This window comes from Oryzias latipes, chromosome 16, assembly GCF_002234675.1.
Source record: "Oryzias latipes chromosome 16, ASM223467v1".
In the NCBI taxonomy this organism is placed as follows: Eukaryota; Metazoa; Chordata; class Actinopteri; order Beloniformes; family Adrianichthyidae; genus Oryzias; species Oryzias latipes.
Genome location: NC_019874.2, coordinates 26,472,361 through 26,493,173, shown reverse-complemented (window position 1 = coordinate 26,493,173; position 20,813 = coordinate 26,472,361). Strand labels below are relative to the sequence as shown.

The following is a 20,813-nucleotide window of genomic DNA, read 5'->3' as shown; positions in this document are numbered from 1 at the left end:
GAGCGCCGCCCCAGCCCAACCAGGAGAGCAGCCCCTCCGCCGCGCCGGGAGCGCCCAACGCAGGGCCCCACCGGAGAAAGACGCCCACAGCCCCAGACGAGCACCCCACCACCACCTAGGAGTTCCGGGCATCCCCCCCGCCCCAACCCCAGGTACGAGCCAGGACCCCCCAAGGGAGACCCGCTCCGCACTCCAGGCAGCCATCCGCCCGGCCCACGGTTGGTCCAGGGAGGAGCAAGGCAGGGGCCCGCCGCCCCCGCCCAGGAGGGGGGAACCCCGGGGAAAAAAGAGGGCCCACAAGGGGTGTTGTAAATATGGCCCGACCAGGCTCGGCCACAGTTGGAAATTTGGCGGGGCCCAGCGCACAGGAGCAAGGACCAGAACCCACCCCCCAGGGACACGAACACCCCCGGCTCAGATGTAATGTGAACCCCCCCACCGCGCGGAGAGAGCACCGCCGGGCCCAGGAAGCCGGCACCCCGGGGACACGGCCGCCGTTGCAAAGGGGCCCGTACCCCCCACCAGGGAAGAGGTAGGGGACAGATGGTCCTAGGTCCCACCTTCCTTGCAAAATGTGTGTGCGTGGATGTGTGTTTGAGAGGGTGTGTGTGTGCATGTGTGTGTGTTTATGCTGGGATGTATATATTGAGGGGGGAGGGGTGTGTGTACTAAGGGGGGTGCAGTTAAAATTGGCGGGTAGGGCACTAAGGGGACATCTCCTGATTACTCACAGTGACGTCCCCTCACCCTCCCCACAAAGGGGCCCTAAATGTCTAAGGTGCGATTAAAATTGGCGGGTAGGGTGCTAGGAGGACATCTGCTGCTTGCTGGCAGTGATGTCCAAGCACCCCCCCTACCAAGGGCTGCTCACTTATATTTATGAAAAAAATGCAATAGTACTTTTCACCTTTTTTTGATGACATTCTGTTGAACTCCTAGGATATGATTTTGTTGTTGTTTTTTGATGTATTTTTCTCGATGTTTTTTGTTTTATCTTTTTATTTTTGGTTGATTTGGATGTTTATGATTGCTTCTGTATGATGTTATAATTCTGGAAGGAAAAAAAACCTGCTGCAGCACCAACTTGATTGTATTGTCGCCCCCTGGAGGCCATAATGTTTACTGCATGATCTTTCAAAATCGAGGAAATCCGCATTTATTCAGATGTTTTGGTTTATATCAGTTTGTCATTTTGTGGGTACAATATAATTATATTTGTCCTTCTATTTTTTTTTAAAGAGAAGACATGTGTCTGCATGCGTTTGGTTGAACTGTTTTCCAAGCTTTGAATAAAGGAGGAGGAAGGTCGCGTGGGAGTGGGGTGGTGGTGGTGGTGGGGTGATCGGTCCTTTAAAGCTGCTCTCATCCCGGTTCTGACTCTGTTCACCTCATCCTGGAGGACTCGCAAAACGTTCCGTGAAGGAGCTGCAGGACGACGTTTGGTCCAGAGATCAGAGCCGCACCTGTTCTGCAGAAAACCTGGAGAGAGCGAGAACTGACGCCAACAATGAAGTAAGGATCCAAAAACGGGAACGCTCAGGGTTTGCTGTTGACTTATATAGTTTTATTTAGTCGGCCTTATAGAGTAAAGGAAGAATAAATAGGTGCGTATGTTTCCTGACGATTTTAGAGAAATATATATATAAAAGCAAGTTTCATACCAAACAAAAGTTACTTATTTTATATTTTTGTGAAACTGCTAAAAAAAAGAAGTTGCATTAAACCTTTAAATTGCCTTGTAGTATCTATTTAAGTCAAGTTTTTAAATAGTTTTAGACTGGTAAGTACTAAAAAATATTTTCACAGTAAAGTTGTCATGGAATCAATAAAACCATTTTGGGGTGTTTTTAACAATTTAACTCTGAATGTTAAAAAAATGTAAACAAAAACGTAGCCTTCAAAGTATTTTTTTATGTCAATGATTGAAACAATGTAATTAAATGGATACACTAACTGCAGTCGTGGCAATAAATTAATTTAGGTTGTAATGTTGGGTATGATGATAAACATTTGACTCTACAGAACTCTGAAACCAAAGATTTGACATGTTATATGAAAGAGTTTGTCAGGATGACCAGTTTGAAAAAGGAAAAAAACAAAGCACAGACTGATTAATGGCATTACAATAAAGTCACATTTACCGGACAATTAAAACATCCACCTACCTTAGATTATAAGATCCAGCAGAAAAAGTTTAGAAAAAGTTCATCTGGATTTAGTTTTTTAAATTATCACATGCAAGAGGCTTTTTAAAATTTAGAGAATTGAGGCAAAGCACTTAAAACTGTTCTGATGACTTATTTTAACTTTCCTTAATGGAACCACCCGGAACAAGAGACTGCAGATATTTTAAGATCTTCACAGAAGGATTTGGATTTGGAGGATTTGGAGAATAATCTGTTGGGATTATTCTACATATTTGTCTCCTAAACATTTTATGTTATGAAGTGTTTGAATGCTTCACAATGAATGCAGGTATATATTGCTCTTCATTAATCTGGGCTTGTCTGTGTGAGTTATGGATGTTTTTGATTTTCTCTTGATGCTGCTTTCTATGAGATCTGAATAAAGCCTCTTAATTTGCAGTAGAGTTTCTTCTCATCCTGACTGAGCTATGTACTCTTGAAAATTTTTTAATCCTCTATTACATTCAGTCTCGTTTCGGCTGAAACTGCCCAATTCAGCAGAAGCTCAATTCTTTCAAATCAGAGCTTTTGTCCGTTTTCCTCTTGGCAGAAAAAGTCAGCTGCTAACGGCTAATGAGAGCTGGCTGCAGCTTGAAGCTGACTGGTGAAATGTTCCAGATCATTCCTGTGAACTTAACATCTCACTCTGAACTCATTCATGCTGCACAGAGCCTTTTTTCCTTTCTTGCTGCTTCCTCTGAGAGGTTTCCCTTGCCCGCAGCCCTCCCCGGCAGCTCCTTGCTTCTTGTGTCTGCCGGCGAGAGGAGGTGGAGGTTGCCCCTGGAGATGGACATCCTTTGAGCTGGCGTGAGTGGAGGGACTGGTGGGCCGGAGCGACGGGACTCTGTAAAGCAGAGGCCGTCCTTGCCGTGAGAAAACGGAGGTTGTAGGGGAGGTCAGAGTGGTGTCTTTGTGACTCAGCTCGTGGTCTCGCACCTATTCTCAATCTGAATGACTGACATGATGGGGGGGAGGGGGGGGGGGGCTTTGGTGCTTTTAATCTGAGGATGAGAAAGATTGCTAGGGTCACAGAGTTCTTTCACCTTCTGAATCCTCTATTGAATCTTTCTATCTAAGAATTAAAGAAAGTTTTCATCCATTTACTGTTGCTTTTTAAGGCACAAACACTTTTTTGTTAAGAAATCATCCAATCTATATTAAGCTAAATTTGATGGAGAGACAAGGTAAAGAAAACCTATAATGGTTAAATGGAAAAAAGTTCATATTTCAGTTGACGTCACCATCAAAACAGCTGGAAAGTGTTGTGTGTCTTTCCCTCTCGCATGATTTGATACCCATCTCCACACGGTCCACAAATTATTTTACCTGAATAGATACACAGACAGTTATTATTCATTTAAAACTATAAATGAAAATGCCTTTTAGCAGAGAACTCTTTTCTTTTTCTGGCACGTTTTATTTAAAAAAAAATGTCTTTGATATAGCAGCTTCATGTCTTTTTGTTGGCATCACATGCACACAAAACGCAAAGACAGTAGAGACACAACAGGAAGAGAAACTGAGAAAGTTTGAAAGAAACTTATTATTTACTTCCCAAGGTTATAAAGGCAACTGCTGACAACTTCAATCAGCCCTGAATTTTTGTGCTGCAAAGCATTGGATTACATTTACTAGACACTTTTACCCAAAGGTACTCACACTCCCACACGGATGAGAGCATCGACGGTAATGTGGAGTTAAGTTCTTGTCCAAGGACGGCCCGACTGGGTCGGCTGGGAACTGAGCCCTCGACAGGCTCCTTTACTGCATGAGCATACAGCTGTTGAGTCTGCTGAAGTGTGAATTTGGAAAATGAAAGCAAACCACTGTAATTATTTAAATCCTGAATCCTATAACATCTGAGATTGATGTTTGCATTTTCAGGCTTTTGTCATAGTAAAAAAAAAAGTGAGCTGTCACACACTTGAGTGCAAGAAATGGGTTCTCCATGTTGGACACATCGCTTAAGGAGCGGTGAGCTGCATCCGTTTGGTCATTTAACCTCCGAATCCAAACCTGAAAGACCCACTCTGAGGAAGATCCTGATTTTGGTGTTTTTTGACGTGTTCTTGTTGCATATTTCTCATGATGGAAGACATATATAAAGAAAATTAAGATTACATTTCTGATTAATTTTGGATTCACATCGCTGTGAATCAGGAGTAGACAAAAAAAAAAAAAAAACATTTTAAAAACCTCATAGCAGTGCTGTGGGCCACAAGCTCCCCGCTCTGCTCCATTCTGATGCATCCACATGTTATTTCTTTGTTTTCCTCCTCTGAGCGGGCATCTGGCTCAAAACTACACATCTAGATAGCTCCAATATTGCTTGTCTTTTTTGTTGCACCGGTAATGTTAGGTTGGGGTTGTGAGGAGCTGTAAGCTACCAGGAGAGAGTGTAAGCAGATGGATGATGGGAAATGGGGGCAGGCTTAATTTGCACCAACAGTCTTGGACTTTTTTAGACTTGCTTTTTATTGTAATAACTTTGTAAATATTTTTACCTCTAATATTGTGCTATTTTATTGTGTTGTAAATGTAATTGTTGAACTTTTTATCCTGCCCTAGGACAACGGATGAAATTTAGCTCCTGTGCGAACTCTGGCATATTTATGTTAAAGCAGCTGCTGAAAAATTGTTTAATATGCACTGTCCTAATTCAAATAACTAAAAAATAAAAAAGAAGTTCTGCTCACAAAATGATGATCATTTTTTTTAAATTTGGTTAAAAACGACATAATAAAAAGAAGAAAGGGGAAAGTTTTGAAAATGATTGGAGCGGGACTTTAATGCTGAGTGTCATTTCTCTTTTTTCAGTCATTTTAACTCCGAGTTACCCTCTCTCAGGATGGACACTCCTCCACTTGGCCACTAATGTGGTTATAACCTTACACAATTTCAAAATTAAGCAATACTTATCAAAATATCAAGACACTAACTTCCTAAGTGTAAAATAACCTTAGCTATATGCCTAAACTTTAATATAACATGTTAAGTTTTTTTTAGAAGAAATTTCTTTTCTTTTTAGTTACTGTCCACTGAAAAACTAGCTTAGAGATCAGATAAAATTAGGTAAACATTTGTGAATCCTCAAAGAATCATCCTCCATATCTCCCCCCTGCAGCCTTAAATGACCTTCTCGGGCAAACTGAGTGATCAAACATCCTTTCTTGGCCCAAACCTCCATTTCCCTCAAGGTAATGTTGCTGGCTATTCAACGGCCATCTTTTCTCTTGGGATGTTGCCTGGGAAGCTTCCTTTACTTGGAGAAAACCTTTTTTTTTCCTCTCCCCCCACCGTTAGACAGTTGTTGCTGTATAGAAATGTAGCGGCGCTCAGCTCAGCGTTCAAGCTCTGTAAGTGAACCAGACGGTTAGAAAGGAAAGACGTTGCAAGATCTACAGGAAAATAGCATAGCGGCTCCTCTTTGAAATCAGGAATTGTTGTCAAAAGGTTTAGTGTTAGAAACTTTTGGATAGGAAGCTTTAAGCTTAAAGTCTTTTTTTTATGCTGCAATGGTTTGCATGCTTCTTAATGTTTATACGTGGGTTTTTCTATGTTCTCGGGCACCTTCCTACCTAAACAAAGTTACTTTTAAGTAATTTAATGTTATATTTAATTTTATTCATTATTTTTGCAATGCTTAAAGAAGCTTGTATTGATGTTTTCTTCATTGTTGTCAATAATGAGACTAATATTTTCTCAAAACTTGGGGGGGCAAAGGTTTTGGCTGCAGGGGACGCAGCTCCGCCCCTGGGCACATGTGTCGTTTGTCATCAGAGTATCAGTTTTTAATGCTTTTATTTTGAAAATTAAAGGATAAACTGGTGAGATGAACTTGATTTTGAGCAGGAGCCTGTTTCTGAACTGAGATGCAAAGAACAAACTTTAAATCTAAGCTAAAAAAAAAGCAGCTGTTTGGAAGCAAACATGCTTAATGATGTTTTAAAGTCACATCATAAAATAACACATGTACATTTCTTCAGTTTCTAAGATGTGCCTTCACTTTTAAAAATTACTTTGTATGTTTCAATTCGTTTAAATGGATGAATGCCAACAAAATTAAAAGCTAAATGATAAAAGGGAATATTATTATTAAAATATATAGATTTATGCAATGTAAAAACACCACAACTTTGCATTTCCCTGTCTGTCAGTGTAAAAGTCTTATATTAGGTAGGAAGCAGAGTCAAGAAAACATAATACATAATTTTATTCTGATCTCAAGAACAAAAAGGCAAAAGTGAACAAACTTCAGAATAGCTGAAGTGTTACAAATGTAAATGTAGCTTTTCTGGCAGCTGGTCTTCTGCCTGACCCGCCTGGAAGTGTTCAGGGGAATCAGAATTCAGGTCACACTCTGCAAAGCCTGAAGTCTGCCTCACAGTAGCTGAAATGCTCCAAGGACACACAGGCACTTCTTGTGTCTGTCTCAGTCTGTTTGTCTGTCCCTGCAAACACGTATTCCCGTGGGAGTTACTTCTTCCCACTCCTTTTCCATGCTAACAGTCACAACTGAGTTCCTAACCCCAACCCTAATCTGGAATTAAACCCAAAGCAGCCGTTTCCACCCACCAGGTTCTCAACTTGTGTCCTTCAAGTCACTCAAATACCAAAACACACAGTTCAGCTTACCTTCTATTTTCTATGTAATTGACAAGCTACATTTCCTGGTTATTCTTCACATGAATAATAATTGTGATACAATCACAATTATTGCTCCAATTAAACATACACAAAAAAAATAGGTGAAGCAGTGAAGACTTCCTGTTCTAAGAGTCATTAGTATGTATTTATGTATGTCAACTTTACTCATATAGCACATTTTTAAAACAATCTTTGATCCAAGTTGCTGCTCAGTTAAAAAAAAACAATTCATGTAATAAAAAATGATTGGGGTAAATGTTTGTTTGACTGAGTTTAAAAGCCAGCTGAAGGAAATAGGTCTGAGTCCCACTCCGATCATCTTTTGATCTATTTTCAAAGTTTCAAGTGGTCTTTTAATTACGAATATGCATTTTTTTTTTCTCTCTAGGAAAGGAAAAAAAGTGTATTTTTTATAAACATTTGTATTTGTTACATCTCTAATCTTTATATTCACTGACCCACCCTGTTTTAAAAAAAAAAATCTTTTTTATATCTTCAATCAAGACAAAGAAAAACTTCTAACTTATACTTTACTAAAAGTTTTTCCTTTTTGCTCCATCATCAAATTTCTCTTCATGTCCCACAGACTGGATGCATCTCCGACTGTGCTGCTGTTTGCCATCTGTTTTCTCGTCCCGCCGTCGTCCTCTGCTCCCCCCACAGAGTCAGGTGTGTGCCCTGTTCTCTCCGTCCTCTCCACCACAGGCATCTGCTGCTCCATCAAACCACGGTGACCTCTCGTACTTTGGGGTCTTCATCTCCTCCTGCTGTCTATTAACTTATTGCAGTAACACAAGGCTGTAGAATTTTTCAAGTTCACAACTGAAACATGATGTTTCTTCAACTTTTAACATAATTATTGCAATAAATAGAGAAATTTAGAGAGCAAAAAATAAGAATACAGGTTTCTACAGAACGAGCAAAGATTTTAAAATTTATTTAAATGTTAGTTAAATGTTAGAAGTTTTTTGTGGGAATTTTTCTAAATTATACGTACAGCACAGAGCCTATTTAGTAGGACAGTAGTATTATTAGCTATATATGCGAATGAGAAAGCATTTTATTTATGGTAAACATGAGTTATAAAATGTTTTTGTCTTCTCAGATGACTCAAAACTCCTCCAGGTGACCATCCCCAGCAGCCCACCTGTCCTTGCGGTGCTGGGTGGTGCTCTGACGTTACCCTGCCTGGTGTCACTTGCCCACCCACCACCGTCCCCTCCTTCCAATGGCCGCTACGCCGTCCTGTCCGTTCCCCGGATCAAGTGGAGTGTCCTGAGGGATAGTCAAGAGACGGAGATCTTGGTGGCCCGTGGAGACAGAGTGAAGGTCAGCGAGGCCTACAAAGATAGAGCGACGCTTCTCAATTACGCCCACTCCCCTGCAGACCTCACCCTGCGCCTGGAGAGCCTGAGGCAGAATGACACCGGCTTCTACCGCTGCGAGGTGCAGCAGGGCCTGGAGGACGCTCACGACATGGCTCAGATTGTGGTGAAAGGTGAGGATTTTACACAGAATCTCCGTTTATGACTTCTAGAAAAAACGTTAGATCCAACTCCAAAGATTTTCTCTTTTTTTTTTTTGAATAAAATGAAGGTAAAATGACATTTTTCACCTAATTTTTAGGTGTGGTGTTTCATTATCGTGATGCATCCAGCCGCTACGCCTTCACCTTCGAGCGAGCTAAAGAGGCCTGCAGAGAGATCGGGGCTGACATCGCCACGCCGGAGCAGCTCCTAGCAGCCTATCACAGCGGATACGAGCAGTGTGACGCAGGCTGGCTCTCAGATCTATCAGTGAGGTCCGACACCAACTGGAAATGCTCCAGTAGACCATTTCCTACATTTCACCTTAGAGGAAGTTACATTCATTCTTTTATCTTTTACAACAAGCATAGCTGCTTACAAGTCTGCCGTGTTGAGTTTGTCAGAACAACTTCAGTAAACACAGTTTTCACCGCAGATATCCCATTCAGAGGCCGAGAGAGGGCTGTTTTGGAGACATGGACGGCATGCCAGGAGTGAGGAACTATGGAGTGGTAGAGTCTGATGAGCTCTATGACGTTTATTGTTATGTGGAGAACATTAAAGGTTAGTCAACCCACATAAAACTTTAATGATGATTATGTTTTGTATTTTTTTCTACATTTTTCTCACTTATATAATTTGAAGATGTAATGAGAACATTGCTAGCAGGATTAATGCTTCAAATAACTCATTTTCTGTTGTGAGCATACATACTTTTATTGAGTTATAATTTGTTTCTAATAAAATCTATCAGTAAATTTGATAGATAGTAAATGCAAATTTTGCAGGTTCCCCCCTAGAAAAAGCATAATTTTAAGGTCACATTAAGTTAATAGTTTTTAAATCTTTGGTTATGCTTATCTGCAGGTTTACTTGGAAATGGTTTATTTCAAGCAATCAAATAAGAATAGTACACAAAAACAATACAATCATCAGTTACACATTCATACAATGACCTATCAAACTGGGGATAATTAGACATATTAATAAACATTGCTTGAAAGGGAATGGAAGGAAGCAAACTTATATAATCCCACCCCATTATACCATAACCATTTTATTGCATGATTTATCATTATCCGGTTCCTAGCTTTTATCAGACAGAATTAAGAATCATTAAGTATCAATAAAGCACGAGACAAAGAAAATTACTTAAATTATTATGTAAAAATAACTATTTTAGAAATCAACATGGCAAATGTAAGTCAGTTATCCAAAATGTATGCAGATTATGTTACTTATAAAAGTCATTTATATACTATATACTTAACAAATCTGTAGCTCTTCTCAAAAAACTAAAAGCTTCTCACTCTAAGATGTGGCTGATGATTCCACATATTGTAGTACAGATAAACCTCTATGCATTTTTTTAATAATTATTACTGTATTTTTTTAGACTTTCATAAGAAAAAGGAAGAGAATAAGGCATTACTGTACGTTAGGTTTTAAGAAAGTCTTTAAATGATTCAAAATACAAGCAGCATTTTTTTATATTTCTAATAAACCTTTGATTGATTTTTTTGGGGGAAAAAATGGCAGTATTGAACTTCTCGAAATGCAGCAACTCTGGAGGGAGACTAATTTTAAAAAAAAATGGATGTACATTAATATTTATATTCTTGATGTTAAAGCTGAAACCATGGTTTTATTTAAGCTTTGGGGATCTTTTTGTCATATGAATTTCTGATTCTATAGTTTAAAAATAATTACATAATGCAGAATTGTAAATTTGTAAATTTAAAACTTGTGTCTGAAGTGATAAAGTAGGTAATCGTTAAAACTTTTGCTGTTCCCTTATACTCCTTGTTTAATTCAATCCCAAAACATTTACTATAATAAATGAGGGGGGGGGGGGTCATTTTTCATCTATTTAAATCCTAGCATTGTTTTCTGTATTATTTAAATTAAAATAATCAGAAACTGTGGGAAAAGGTAGGAAAAATACTGATAACGGAGATGAAAATGGGAATGAAAAACAGACACTAATTGACCTTTTCTTTAAAGGCGAGGTGTTTCCTGGCCCCGCCCCCCAGCGTTTCACATTCGGGGAGGCCAAGGCTTACTGTGTGAGTCACGGAGCGGAGCTGGCCACCACCGCTCAGCTCTACGCCGCCTGGAATGATGGATTGGATCACTGCAGTCCAGGCTGGCTGGCAGACGGAAGCGTAAGGTACCCTATTGTCACCCCCACGGAGCGTTGTGGAGGAGGAGAACCAGGAGTGAAAACCCTTTATCAATACAGCAACCAGACAGGTTTCCCTGAGCATCACTCCCAGCATGACGTCTACTGCTTCAGAAGTATGAACGGAAACCATATAAGAAATATATGTTTGACTTCTTTCGAGGAGGAATAGCATTTATATGTTTTTTTTAACAGGTTATCACGGCTTTTACACGGAATCTCCTCTGGATTTCCTCGCCACTGAGCCAGAAGACATTGGCCAGGATATTCTTTTCTCCACAACTCAGGAAGATGTCAGTATTGGTGACGCATTTTTCAACCAAAATGAAAGAATGCAAAGTACCCAGACGACAAATCCCACAGAGGAGGATCCCATTGATGCTGAGTCCAGAACAGAAGATTCTGATAAGGATCCATCCTCCACGAAAGAGCCTTTTCAGACTCTGGTTCCTCTCTCTGAGCATCCAGAAAGCCCATCCACCCACAACACCGATGAGGAGGTTAAGAAGGCCAGCCACCCTGAGTCCTATCAGCCCAGACCATCACACAGCCCAGATGCAGTTCATGAAAATCCTGATACCTCCTCTCCTCGTCTCAACATCTCAGTTACTGATAAGGATGTCCCTTCACATCTGAATGAAAGCACGGATCCCACAGACATTTCTGAAACTGAAAGCCCGGTTCTGTTACTGCTGAATGCCACATCTGAGCTAGAGGAGGTGCATCAGGAGGAGAAAGATCTCCCTGTTTCCCAAGAGGACCACACTTCACACATTCATCTGGATCACTCATCTTTAACTCAGTCTATAGTTCCAGAGCAGCTACAAGAAGCTACAGCTGATTCTACAGAGGAAATGTTCGCCGTGACGACTTTATCGCACACGGAGGGAACAGAGGTTCACTTTGTGACTCTGTCTGCGAGCTTTGATCACAGCGAAGCTGAGAGCCACGAAGCAGATGAGGAGACGGCAAATCCTCCTCCAGGAGGGGAAACAGAGAGTCACAGATTCAGCAGCGCTGCTGCTGCTGAAGTCAGCATGACTCCTGATTCAGGTGAGCTACAATCAAATCTGAAGAAACCCCTGCTTGTCTTTAGACTTTTTGCCTCCCAACCCCTATTTAAATGCAAGTTAAATCATCACTTTTTAAAAAAATTCCTGATTCTTTAACTTTTTGCAGGCTTTGATCCCACTCACGGACCCTCGGTTATAACATCAGAGTCCTTCGTCTCTGTGGACCACAGGGACTTTGAAGTTGGCAGCGCTTCAGGAGACGCAGCATCATATGATCCTACAGACCAAAGTGGACACATGAATCCCACTCAAATCTATACAGAAGAGGTGATCCAAGTCACAGACTACTCAAGCGCCAACATTGATGCTCCTGTCCTCAAGCAACATCCGTTCACTCTGCTGGCTTCTCCCATCTTTGTAACGCCGTCTCCACCCTCTGTGGAGGTGGAGGTCAGGTCCCTTGAGGCTGGAGCAGTCCTGCCAGAAATCAGCGTTTCAGTTGAGCTTCAAGCTGCTGAGGAAAATCAGGATATCCAAGTTTGGAGATCAGAGAAGAGAGAAGGACTGGGGTCAGAGGAATCGTCAGGAGAAAATCCACACATGAAACCAGAACTCATTATGGCAAACATAACTCTCTCAGAGGATGTCACTGATCCTCCTTTAACACCGGAGATGAAAATTTCTCCCATATCTCATCCTGCTCTTAAACACAGCTGGGATCGAAGCTCCTCCACCTTCACGCCTCAGGAATCTCGCTCTGATCTGGATCAGGAATCTCACTCTGATCCGGATCACAGAACAGAGAGATTTGATGAAGACGGTCATGAGCAGAACATCACCACGCACAACACCAAGGGTAAAGCTGGCTCTCATCCTCTCGGTCACATCATTTATCCTTATAACAAGACTCACATCACTTAATTGTTGTTTTTTACAAATTCTTTCTAGTTATTCATCTATACATTCAACTGTTAACCATCAAGTTCTTGCACATCTTTAATTAATCAGAACCTAGACTGTATCGTTTTCTAAATGTCCGTCTTCCTTACCGAGAGAGGATATCGTTTTTATTTAGAGACAGACTGTGAATTATTTCATTGATATAACTGATTCTCCTCCACAGAGCATGAACCTACAGATGATGATGATGATGAGAGGGAACACAGCACAGACGAGCCCTCAGTGAACTTGTGCACATGGCGTCCTAAAGAGGAGGACACTTCAGCGCTCACAACAGACGGCGGGGATGAGACCGTTGCTGCTCCCACCTTTCACCCCAGGACCTTTAGAAAAGACACGGAGGGGGAGGCAGTCATGGGCCCATCCCTTCCTGCTGTCAAGGTTTCTGCTACGAGACACGGAGACAGTCCAGGTATTTGAGCTCAGCAAACAAGAAGACAGCTGGTGTGGTTTTAGTGGGTTTTACTGCCCTGGAAGAGGAATCTCTTTCTAGAAATGTCACATTAGGACTTTTTCTCAGTTTGTTTTTGGTCTCAAGATAAAATGGATTTTACTTAGAGCAAGTAAACTGTCTTTTTATGTTATATAACTCATTTCTATTTTAAAATTTGAGAAAAAGTTGTGTTTTCGAGATTTTGGGCATAAAGGATTTGTTTGTACCAATCTGTTGCATTTAATAATGCTTTTTAAGAACATATAATTCAATTTGAATGCACCTTATCTGATACAGTATCTATCATATATAATTAAATGCAAAAAAAATAAAAACTGCTAGAAACAGGTTTGATTGAAAGTTAAAAAGTCTTTGTTCTGAAAATCTTAAATTCAATTTGACCTGTTTTGTTACATGAAGTGTTTTTCTTTCTTTTTTTTTAAAAACTTTAATTTGTAAGTTTGGATTAAGTTTTTTTTTTTTACTTCATTTGGAAATCAGTATAATGTGTGAGAGAAGAGTCCTCACCAAATATGGGGTGGCACTGCCCTCTGGTGGTTAAATGTAATATTGCTTTTTTTTCTTTGTTTTGCTAATTTTCAGCTTTAGCTGCATCAAAGATTGGTTTTATTATTCAATTTAAAAAAGTAAATGAACCCCCAAAAATCAAAACTTACAAATTTTTAAAAGACATGCAATCCTTAAACCCAACAGAAAAACAAACACCAAAAAAGTCACAAAAAGTTGAGACATATGTATCTTTAACCATATCAAAATAGATCAAATACCGTTACTTATTTATTTATTATTTTACCATGTGACTCTGCCCTAAAAAAACAAACAAAAAAATGTATTTACATGACCACAGTATATGGGCTGTGTTCAACCAATCAAACAGTTTTATTTATACAACACTTCTAAAAGCCAAAGTAAGTAAAAGTAAGTAAAATATAGATAAAAACACTAAACAATAAAACATTCAAAGGTAACCAGCTGGCCTTATCCTTTAAATTGAAACAGTTACAAAAGCTGCAGAAACAAGAAAATGTACCACCTGCAAGGCTGGTAAAAAGTGAAACATAAATGATTTGAACAAGAAAGTGGATTTGCTCCTTTATTTTTATTGTTTTGTGTTTGCAGACTCTTGCACCGAGAACCCGTGTCGGAACGGCGGCACCTGTGTTGAGACTCAGCCCATCCGGTGCCTCTGTTTACCTAGTTACAGCGGGGACTTTTGTCAGACAGGTATCAGCTTTTGTCTCGAACATCCTGCTCTCCACCAGCTCAGACGTTTTGCAATTCCTCATCCTTTTTTCCTGCACTCCTTATGTCAGATGTGGAGGAGTGTGAGCCGGGCTGGGAGAAGTTCCAGAGCTTTTGCTATCGTCACTTCAGCAAACGGCAGAGCTGGGAGGCGGCGGAGCAGCACTGCCGCATGTGCGGAGGACATCTGCTTTCTGTCATGACCCCTGAAGAACAGGGCTATATCAACGGTAACAGACCTTACAGAGGATTTGTCAAAGTAAAATATGTTATTAGTTTGATCTAAATACTTCAAGCCACAATAAACAAGAAAATAAATCCCTTTTCGGATTTTTCCCCCACATACATTAAGAACTTAACTGAAGAAACACTCAGAGAACCTCAGCATGTCTTAAGCTTGCTTATTGAGCTTTTATGGACATGCCGGTTCAGAAACACTACCGGTAACAAGTTAAAGAACACTTTTTAACCAACTGAACGTCAACCTCAGATCCCAGCGGATCCTCAAAAGCCACAATAATAACGGGAAGGGCCCAGTTCCACATTCTGCAGGCAGCATCAAATCAGTCATCTTTGTCCAGAACATTCCTCCCTGTCAGACTCATGAAAGATCTAAAGGGGCTACATTTGTCCAGACAAGACAGGAAGGTGTTTTGTGTCTTCAACTTATGGAAACGTACATTTTTTTCTAAAAACGTGTGATGGTATTTTGTCTGGCAACACAGCGATGAGATAAAGATCTCACATTCCTGGGGTTCCTGTGGACACTTTGTGTTGGCAGTTTGAAAAGCAGCGTTTCTGTTGTTTTCTAATGTGAAACGTATCAAAATCCATTTGTTCTTTTATGGTCTGATCCAGAAAAAGATGTTGTTTTTGCTTGTTTTTATGAAGACTCAAAAATAATCTTAAAATGTTTGCTATTCAACGTAGACAAATTCAGAGAATATCAGTGGATTGGACTGAATGACAGAACCATTGAGGGAGACTTCCGCTGGTCAGACGGAAACCCTCTGGTGAGTTTATATTTTTTACTGTTTTAATGAAATTTTTTTTTTAAAGGTTTGATTTTTTCTATTTTTTAAGTTACTAATACTTTAGATTTTCCTGTTGTATCGTTAGCTCTACGACAACTGGTTTAAAGGGCAGCCTGACAGCTACTTCCTGTCTGGCGAGGACTGTGCGGTGATGGTGTGGCACGATGGCGGCCGCTGGAGCGATGTGCCGTGCAACTACCACCTGTCATACACCTGCAAGAAGGGTGTCTGTGAGTTCTCCTTCTTTTTTCTTTTTTCTTTTAATCTTTTAAGGTGTGATAAAAATCACGTATCCACCTTCAAACAGCGTTCTGCGGTGAACCCCCCCTCATTCACCATGCTAAGACTTTTGGAAAAAAGCGTCAACGCTATGAGATCAACAGCAAGTTGCGGTACTACTGCGAGGAGGGGTTCGTGCAAAAACTCAACCCTGTCATCACGTGTCTGCCTGGCGGTCAGTGGGAGGAGCCTCTGATCACCTGCATTCCAAGTGAGTTCTTCACATGTTGGGTTATTTTTTCATTAATTAATATTTGCTCTTATAGGTAAAATTATTTTATATAATAAATACTTACCCAGATCTTAGAGACACACAGATACACCAAATTGATTTTTAATTGTCTGCTCACTTATCACTTTCCCTTTGTGCCATTTCCTAGTTACTTCTTCTTGCATTTTATGTTTCAGTCTTTGTGCTTCATGCACACTTTTCTGTGAAAGAGTTAGAGGACACAGGGTTTGTTACCTGGAATTCAGGTTTGGTAACTTCAGATGCACTTTAGCCTCATGAGGAGGATTAAGCATTTGTGCAACCCATATGCAAAAAATGTTTTCGGTTCACAAAAGCGAGTCTAGTGCAATTTAATTGTGCTTCTTCTGCTTAGTATGGGATCATGACAGTGAATTAGTTTGACCGAAAAGAAAGTCCTTTATGATTTTAAGGACTAAAAACCTGTTAAAACGTACTTATGTCTTTTCCTACCTCTGAAACATCACTGTCAGATGCCAAAAAAACTGTTTTCCCCTTATTTTTACTGTTGATTATTTAAAAGCGGACACATAATGATTAAAAGTCTTATTTGGACAATATGTAGCGAAGTATATTTTAACCATGTGACTTGAGACTTGATTGCAAGCTTTAGCCAAAGACTTAAAATGTAAAAAAAAAAGACCTAACAAAAACTGGAGGATTTGAAAGAAGCATGCTGTAATTTCTTTTAAGGGGTGGCTGTGGAGCAGCGGTAGGGCGGTCGACCCATGATCGTAATATTGCAGGTTCAATTCCCGCCTTGCACGTCCATGTGTCAAGTGTCCTTGGGCAAGACACTGAACCCCACCTTGCCTCTGGTGGGAGGTTGGCGCCAGTGTTCAGCAGCAGAGCCGCCATCAGTGTGTGAATGGGTGTGTGAATGTGTGTGTGACTGGGTGAATGGGACTGACTGTAAAGCGCTTTGGGCCTTCGTAATAAGGTAGAAAGCGCTATATAAGTATACGCCATTTATCATTTACCATTTACTTGAGACACGGACTTAGACAGAAGACTCAAAAATCTTCTAAATTTTAAAAGAAATTACAGCATGCTTCTTTGAAATCCTCCAGTTTTTGTTAGGTCTTTTTTTTTACATTTTAAACTAAGACAATAATTATGACTAACATTTCTTCTTATCTGACAGAATGTAAAAGCAAATATTATCCTAGTATAATATATTTTGAAGTATGTGTTTCCTTTAATGACTTCAGTTTTTAATTCCTGGATTTAGAAGCCTTTTTTTGTTTTGTTTTATAACTTAAACTTTGATGATTTTAGTTTTAGATGGAGGGGATTTTTGTGTGCAGTTTTTCAATGATCAGTTCGATACCCCTTTATTTTCAAAGACTCAGCACTCTACTATGTTAAACAGTCAAAATAATAAGAAAACATTTTTCAGAGTTTGAAATGCTGAACAGAATTACTTTTTAAATATCCAAACATTTGCAATTAATAGAAATGTTCAGAATTCAAGTGTATAAATATCTTAAAACGTTCAGAAAAGTTAGAAATATTAGTTCTGGCACATCTCTCATGTACCTTGAGGTTGGATTAATAACTACTCAACTTTTATTTTATTTTTATTTGAAATGGCTTATTTCAAGCAATCAGAGCAAGAATAATTCACAAAACAATGCAATCAGCATTCATACATTAATACAAAGATGTTTAAACTTAGGATAATTAGAAATTAAATCAAAGATTGCTTGAAAGGGAGTGGAAGGAAGCAAACTTATATAATCCCACCCAAAAAGAATATACATATATCTATATATATGTATATATTAGGCCTGCACAATATACCGCAAATTTATCGTTATCGCGAAATCAAGCTGTGCAATATGCATACCGCAAAAGACGGCAAAAATCGCAATAAATGATTACCTTAAATGTGCTAAAACAACTCGTGGCAGCTTGAAATATTGAACAAATGAAATAAATCCCTTTATGCATTTAACCAATCAGAAGGACCCGTTTACGTTTTTGATCAATCAGATGAGCCCTTTTATGTTTGATGTTTGCCTCCTACGTCGACAAGGGTCATGTGGAGTATCATTTTTAAACTATTGCAGTGAAATGGAAATTATGTTTTTGTTTTTTTTGCTATTTGTTTATATACCGCAAATTATATCGTTATCGCAATATTAATTACCAATATCGCATATCGCGAGTTTTCCTCATATCGTGCAGCCCTAGTATATATATATATATATACCAGCTCAATTTTCATTTTTTCTTATTAAGAGTACATGAAGATTAGAATTAAAATTAAGATTTTTTTTCTCTCTCTCTGTCCCTTTCCCATCATGCTTTGCATTGCAATTTGTCTCAATTCATTTAAGGTAGTTTTGCTTATGATAAAAAATAACAAGTTGGAATATTATCTGTATAAGATATTTCAAAAGGGAAAACGGATCAAAATAATTATTCCAGTAGTTTTCATGTTTTTATCTTGATTGATAGGTGACGAAAGAAACCGCACCTGAAAAAAAAAAGCGGCATTTTTTAATGAATTCCTTAAAAATCTGAAAGAAAGTGGAGGTTGTGCTGTAGGAGTGGTCTCAGAAACAGAATTTTCTTTTGTGAACATATTTTTTTCAGCACTGTTATGTCATCAGGTTGGAACGATAAAGTTCTTAGAGTGACAGATGATATTTTCTTGCCAAGTGTCAAAATCTGACAGAAAGATCATTGCTAATCCCTCTTAGTGCTGCATTTATCCTGTTAAAGCTTAAGAAAATAGGATCTGTATCAGTGCTTTTGAAAACAATGTTTTTCAACCTATGATCCGTGACAGCTTTATTTCCAAAAACTCTTTTTTTTCTTATCTGCAGCTCATTCAGCTCAGGAGGACTCTGTTACTTCACAGCCGGACCAGCATGAGGATGTCATTGGTGCCGCTGCTGAGAAAGACGGCCCGCTTTTCTGGGATATCAAATGGAATATTTAAAACTGTCCGTGTTGTTTTGTTTTTGTTCAAAGCAACATTTTCATTTATTGTTTTGACTCACTTTCTTTGTGCCTCACAGGGGGGTTCTTTTGAGTTTCAGTGTAATTTTAAATTTATTAAAGGAAAAAAACAAGATCCTAAATTTGAAGTCCTATGAAGACCACATGTTCAATATTCCTGGACATTTTAAATGCGCTTTGATCCAAATATAATACAAAAATATCCAGTTAAGCAGAAAGAGTTTGTCTAACAAGTGAAACATTAGTAAAACCTGCTTTTATGAATTTGATAAATAAAAATCTTTAAATTTGGTTTCTGTCTCATTGAAAAATGTCAGAAAATCATGAAACAAACACGTGTTTTCAGGACACTTCCACAAAAAAGGGACCAAGTAAGAATTTCATTTTCAGAAAATCCTTAAATTAAATATGTCCTGAATAAATTAGGCAGTTTATTTTATAATTATGTCATAAAATGTCATCATCTTCAAATAGAGGATTGACATTTAGACTGATCACAATGTAAGTGGTTCTGAACTTAAATTAATTAATTTATTTTGCCATATAAATGCTTTTATTTTTTAGGTTAAAAAAAATCTTCAGTGTTTACATTTACATTTGCATGATTTCTATCAATTTTAAAACATTTTTTAGCACCAAATTGCTGCACAGAAAGCATTCTTCTTTGTATTTCAGCTCAAAAATTGAAAAGGATTAGTGGAAAAGATTTTAAATCAGTTTTTTTATGTAACGTTCTCTGTTGTTTTTTAAAAATGTTATGCTCAATGAATCTAGACAACAATCGACATACAATCGTTTTATTTTAAACGTATCAGTTACTTTGGCGTGTAAACAGTTGTTAGCAATAAACAAAAAGCCTTTGTTTATTGCTAAAACCTTTTTGATAATCTCAAAGAAGAAATTAGATATAATCTCCATGATTAGATGTGGAAAAACATCAAGAGAAGAAATGTTTTGGGATGCCTTCATTAACTCAACAGACGCACATATCTGCATTATGAGTCTGTGGATAGGAGAGTGCTGCATCTTTGTCTTTGACAGTTTTGAGAAATGACTTTAGAAGTGTCTAGAGTTTCCCACAGCACTGAATCTGCACGGACTGTTCAAAGGAATGATTCATCTGTCCCTGTATGGGGAAGATGAGATAACAGGATCAGGCACAAACATGTCTGTCGTAGTTTTTGTTTTCTTCCTTTAAATACATTCATTGACATGATTTTTCTGAAATTCCAGGAAGACCGGATTCACAAAAAAAGTCGCAAAGTATAGAGAAGTCTTATCTTCTGATGGGAACTCATGACAGCTGGAAAAAAAAAACTGAAATCGGAGATTTTTTGTGTTTTTATTTGGGGATCAATTATATATAAAAATCTTAATCTGGTTTTAAATGTTTTTTCTTTGAGGCTCTTGTAATTAAGGTGGACATTTTTAAAAACTATGAATGCAAATCAGCAGCCGTCAGTTCAACTTCTATCATTTTTGTCCATGCAATGACAACCTTAATATTGAAGTACATGTTTACATTAAAATCTACATTATAATCTTTAATCAGGATAAATGAAAACTTTCTTGGACTATAAACTTGAAATGTAAAAAACCCAAAATAATCCAACATAAAATATTATTTTAAAACCGGTAAAGGTTGTGAAACATTGGATTTCTTCTAGTTTTTTTCTTAGACTAATCTTTTTTTTTTTTTTTTTTTTTTAACTTGTCCTGTCCAACAGCTGGGCAGACAGACGAGAGCTGAGGGCCTCTTGTGTTGGACATATTTTGCTTTAACAAGAGGGGTTATTAATCTTCTGACAAACCAAAGGTATGTCTGAATAAACCCCTTTTGTAATTGAGGCCAAACTTTATTAATTTCAATCATGTCTGAAAATCTTTGGTGTTGGACCGGACGGAAAAGGAAAGAGGGGAAGAAGAGAGAGGGACGCTAGAGAGAGGGGGGGGGGGGGGGGGGGGGTAGGGGGTGATAATAGGAGGGGAAGGGGGATAAGACCATGAAGCAGCATACAGCAACAAGTTTACTGGTTGTTAATCATTATGGTAAGGTTCAAATGCAGTACA

The 20,813-nt window shown here is 38.8% G+C and overlaps 1 protein-coding gene across 1 annotated transcript; it reads left to right on the top strand.

Annotated features, from left to right (window-relative positions):
- Positions 1-1,369: 1,369 nt before the first annotated feature.
- On the top strand, positions 1,370-19,034 carry LOC101174621 (brevican core protein). Its single transcript, XM_004078467.4, has 15 exons — positions 1,370-1,512; positions 7,420-7,502; positions 7,939-8,331; positions 8,460-8,634; positions 8,796-8,923; positions 10,364-10,657; positions 10,737-11,594; positions 11,721-12,410; positions 12,678-12,926; positions 14,088-14,192; positions 14,282-14,440; positions 15,141-15,223; positions 15,330-15,474; positions 15,552-15,734; positions 18,608-19,034. Exons 1-15 carry the CDS (start codon positions 1,508-1,510, stop codon positions 18,721-18,723), a joined length of 3,666 nt encoding a protein of 1,221 aa, XP_004078515.1. The 5' UTR covers positions 1,370-1,507; the 3' UTR covers positions 18,724-19,034.
- The last annotated feature ends 1,779 nt before the right edge of the window (positions 19,035-20,813 follow it).

Excerpts from the sequence above, each read along its gene's own strand:
- LOC101174621 (XM_004078467.4), top strand. Across the intron at positions 12,927-14,087 it reads GAGACACGGAGACAGTCCAG|ACTCTTGCACCGAGAACCCG; the intron begins GTATTTGAGCTC and ends TTGTGTTTGCAG. Across the intron at positions 14,193-14,281 it reads CGGGGACTTTTGTCAGACAG|ATGTGGAGGAGTGTGAGCCG; the intron begins GTATCAGCTTTT and ends TCCTTATGTCAG.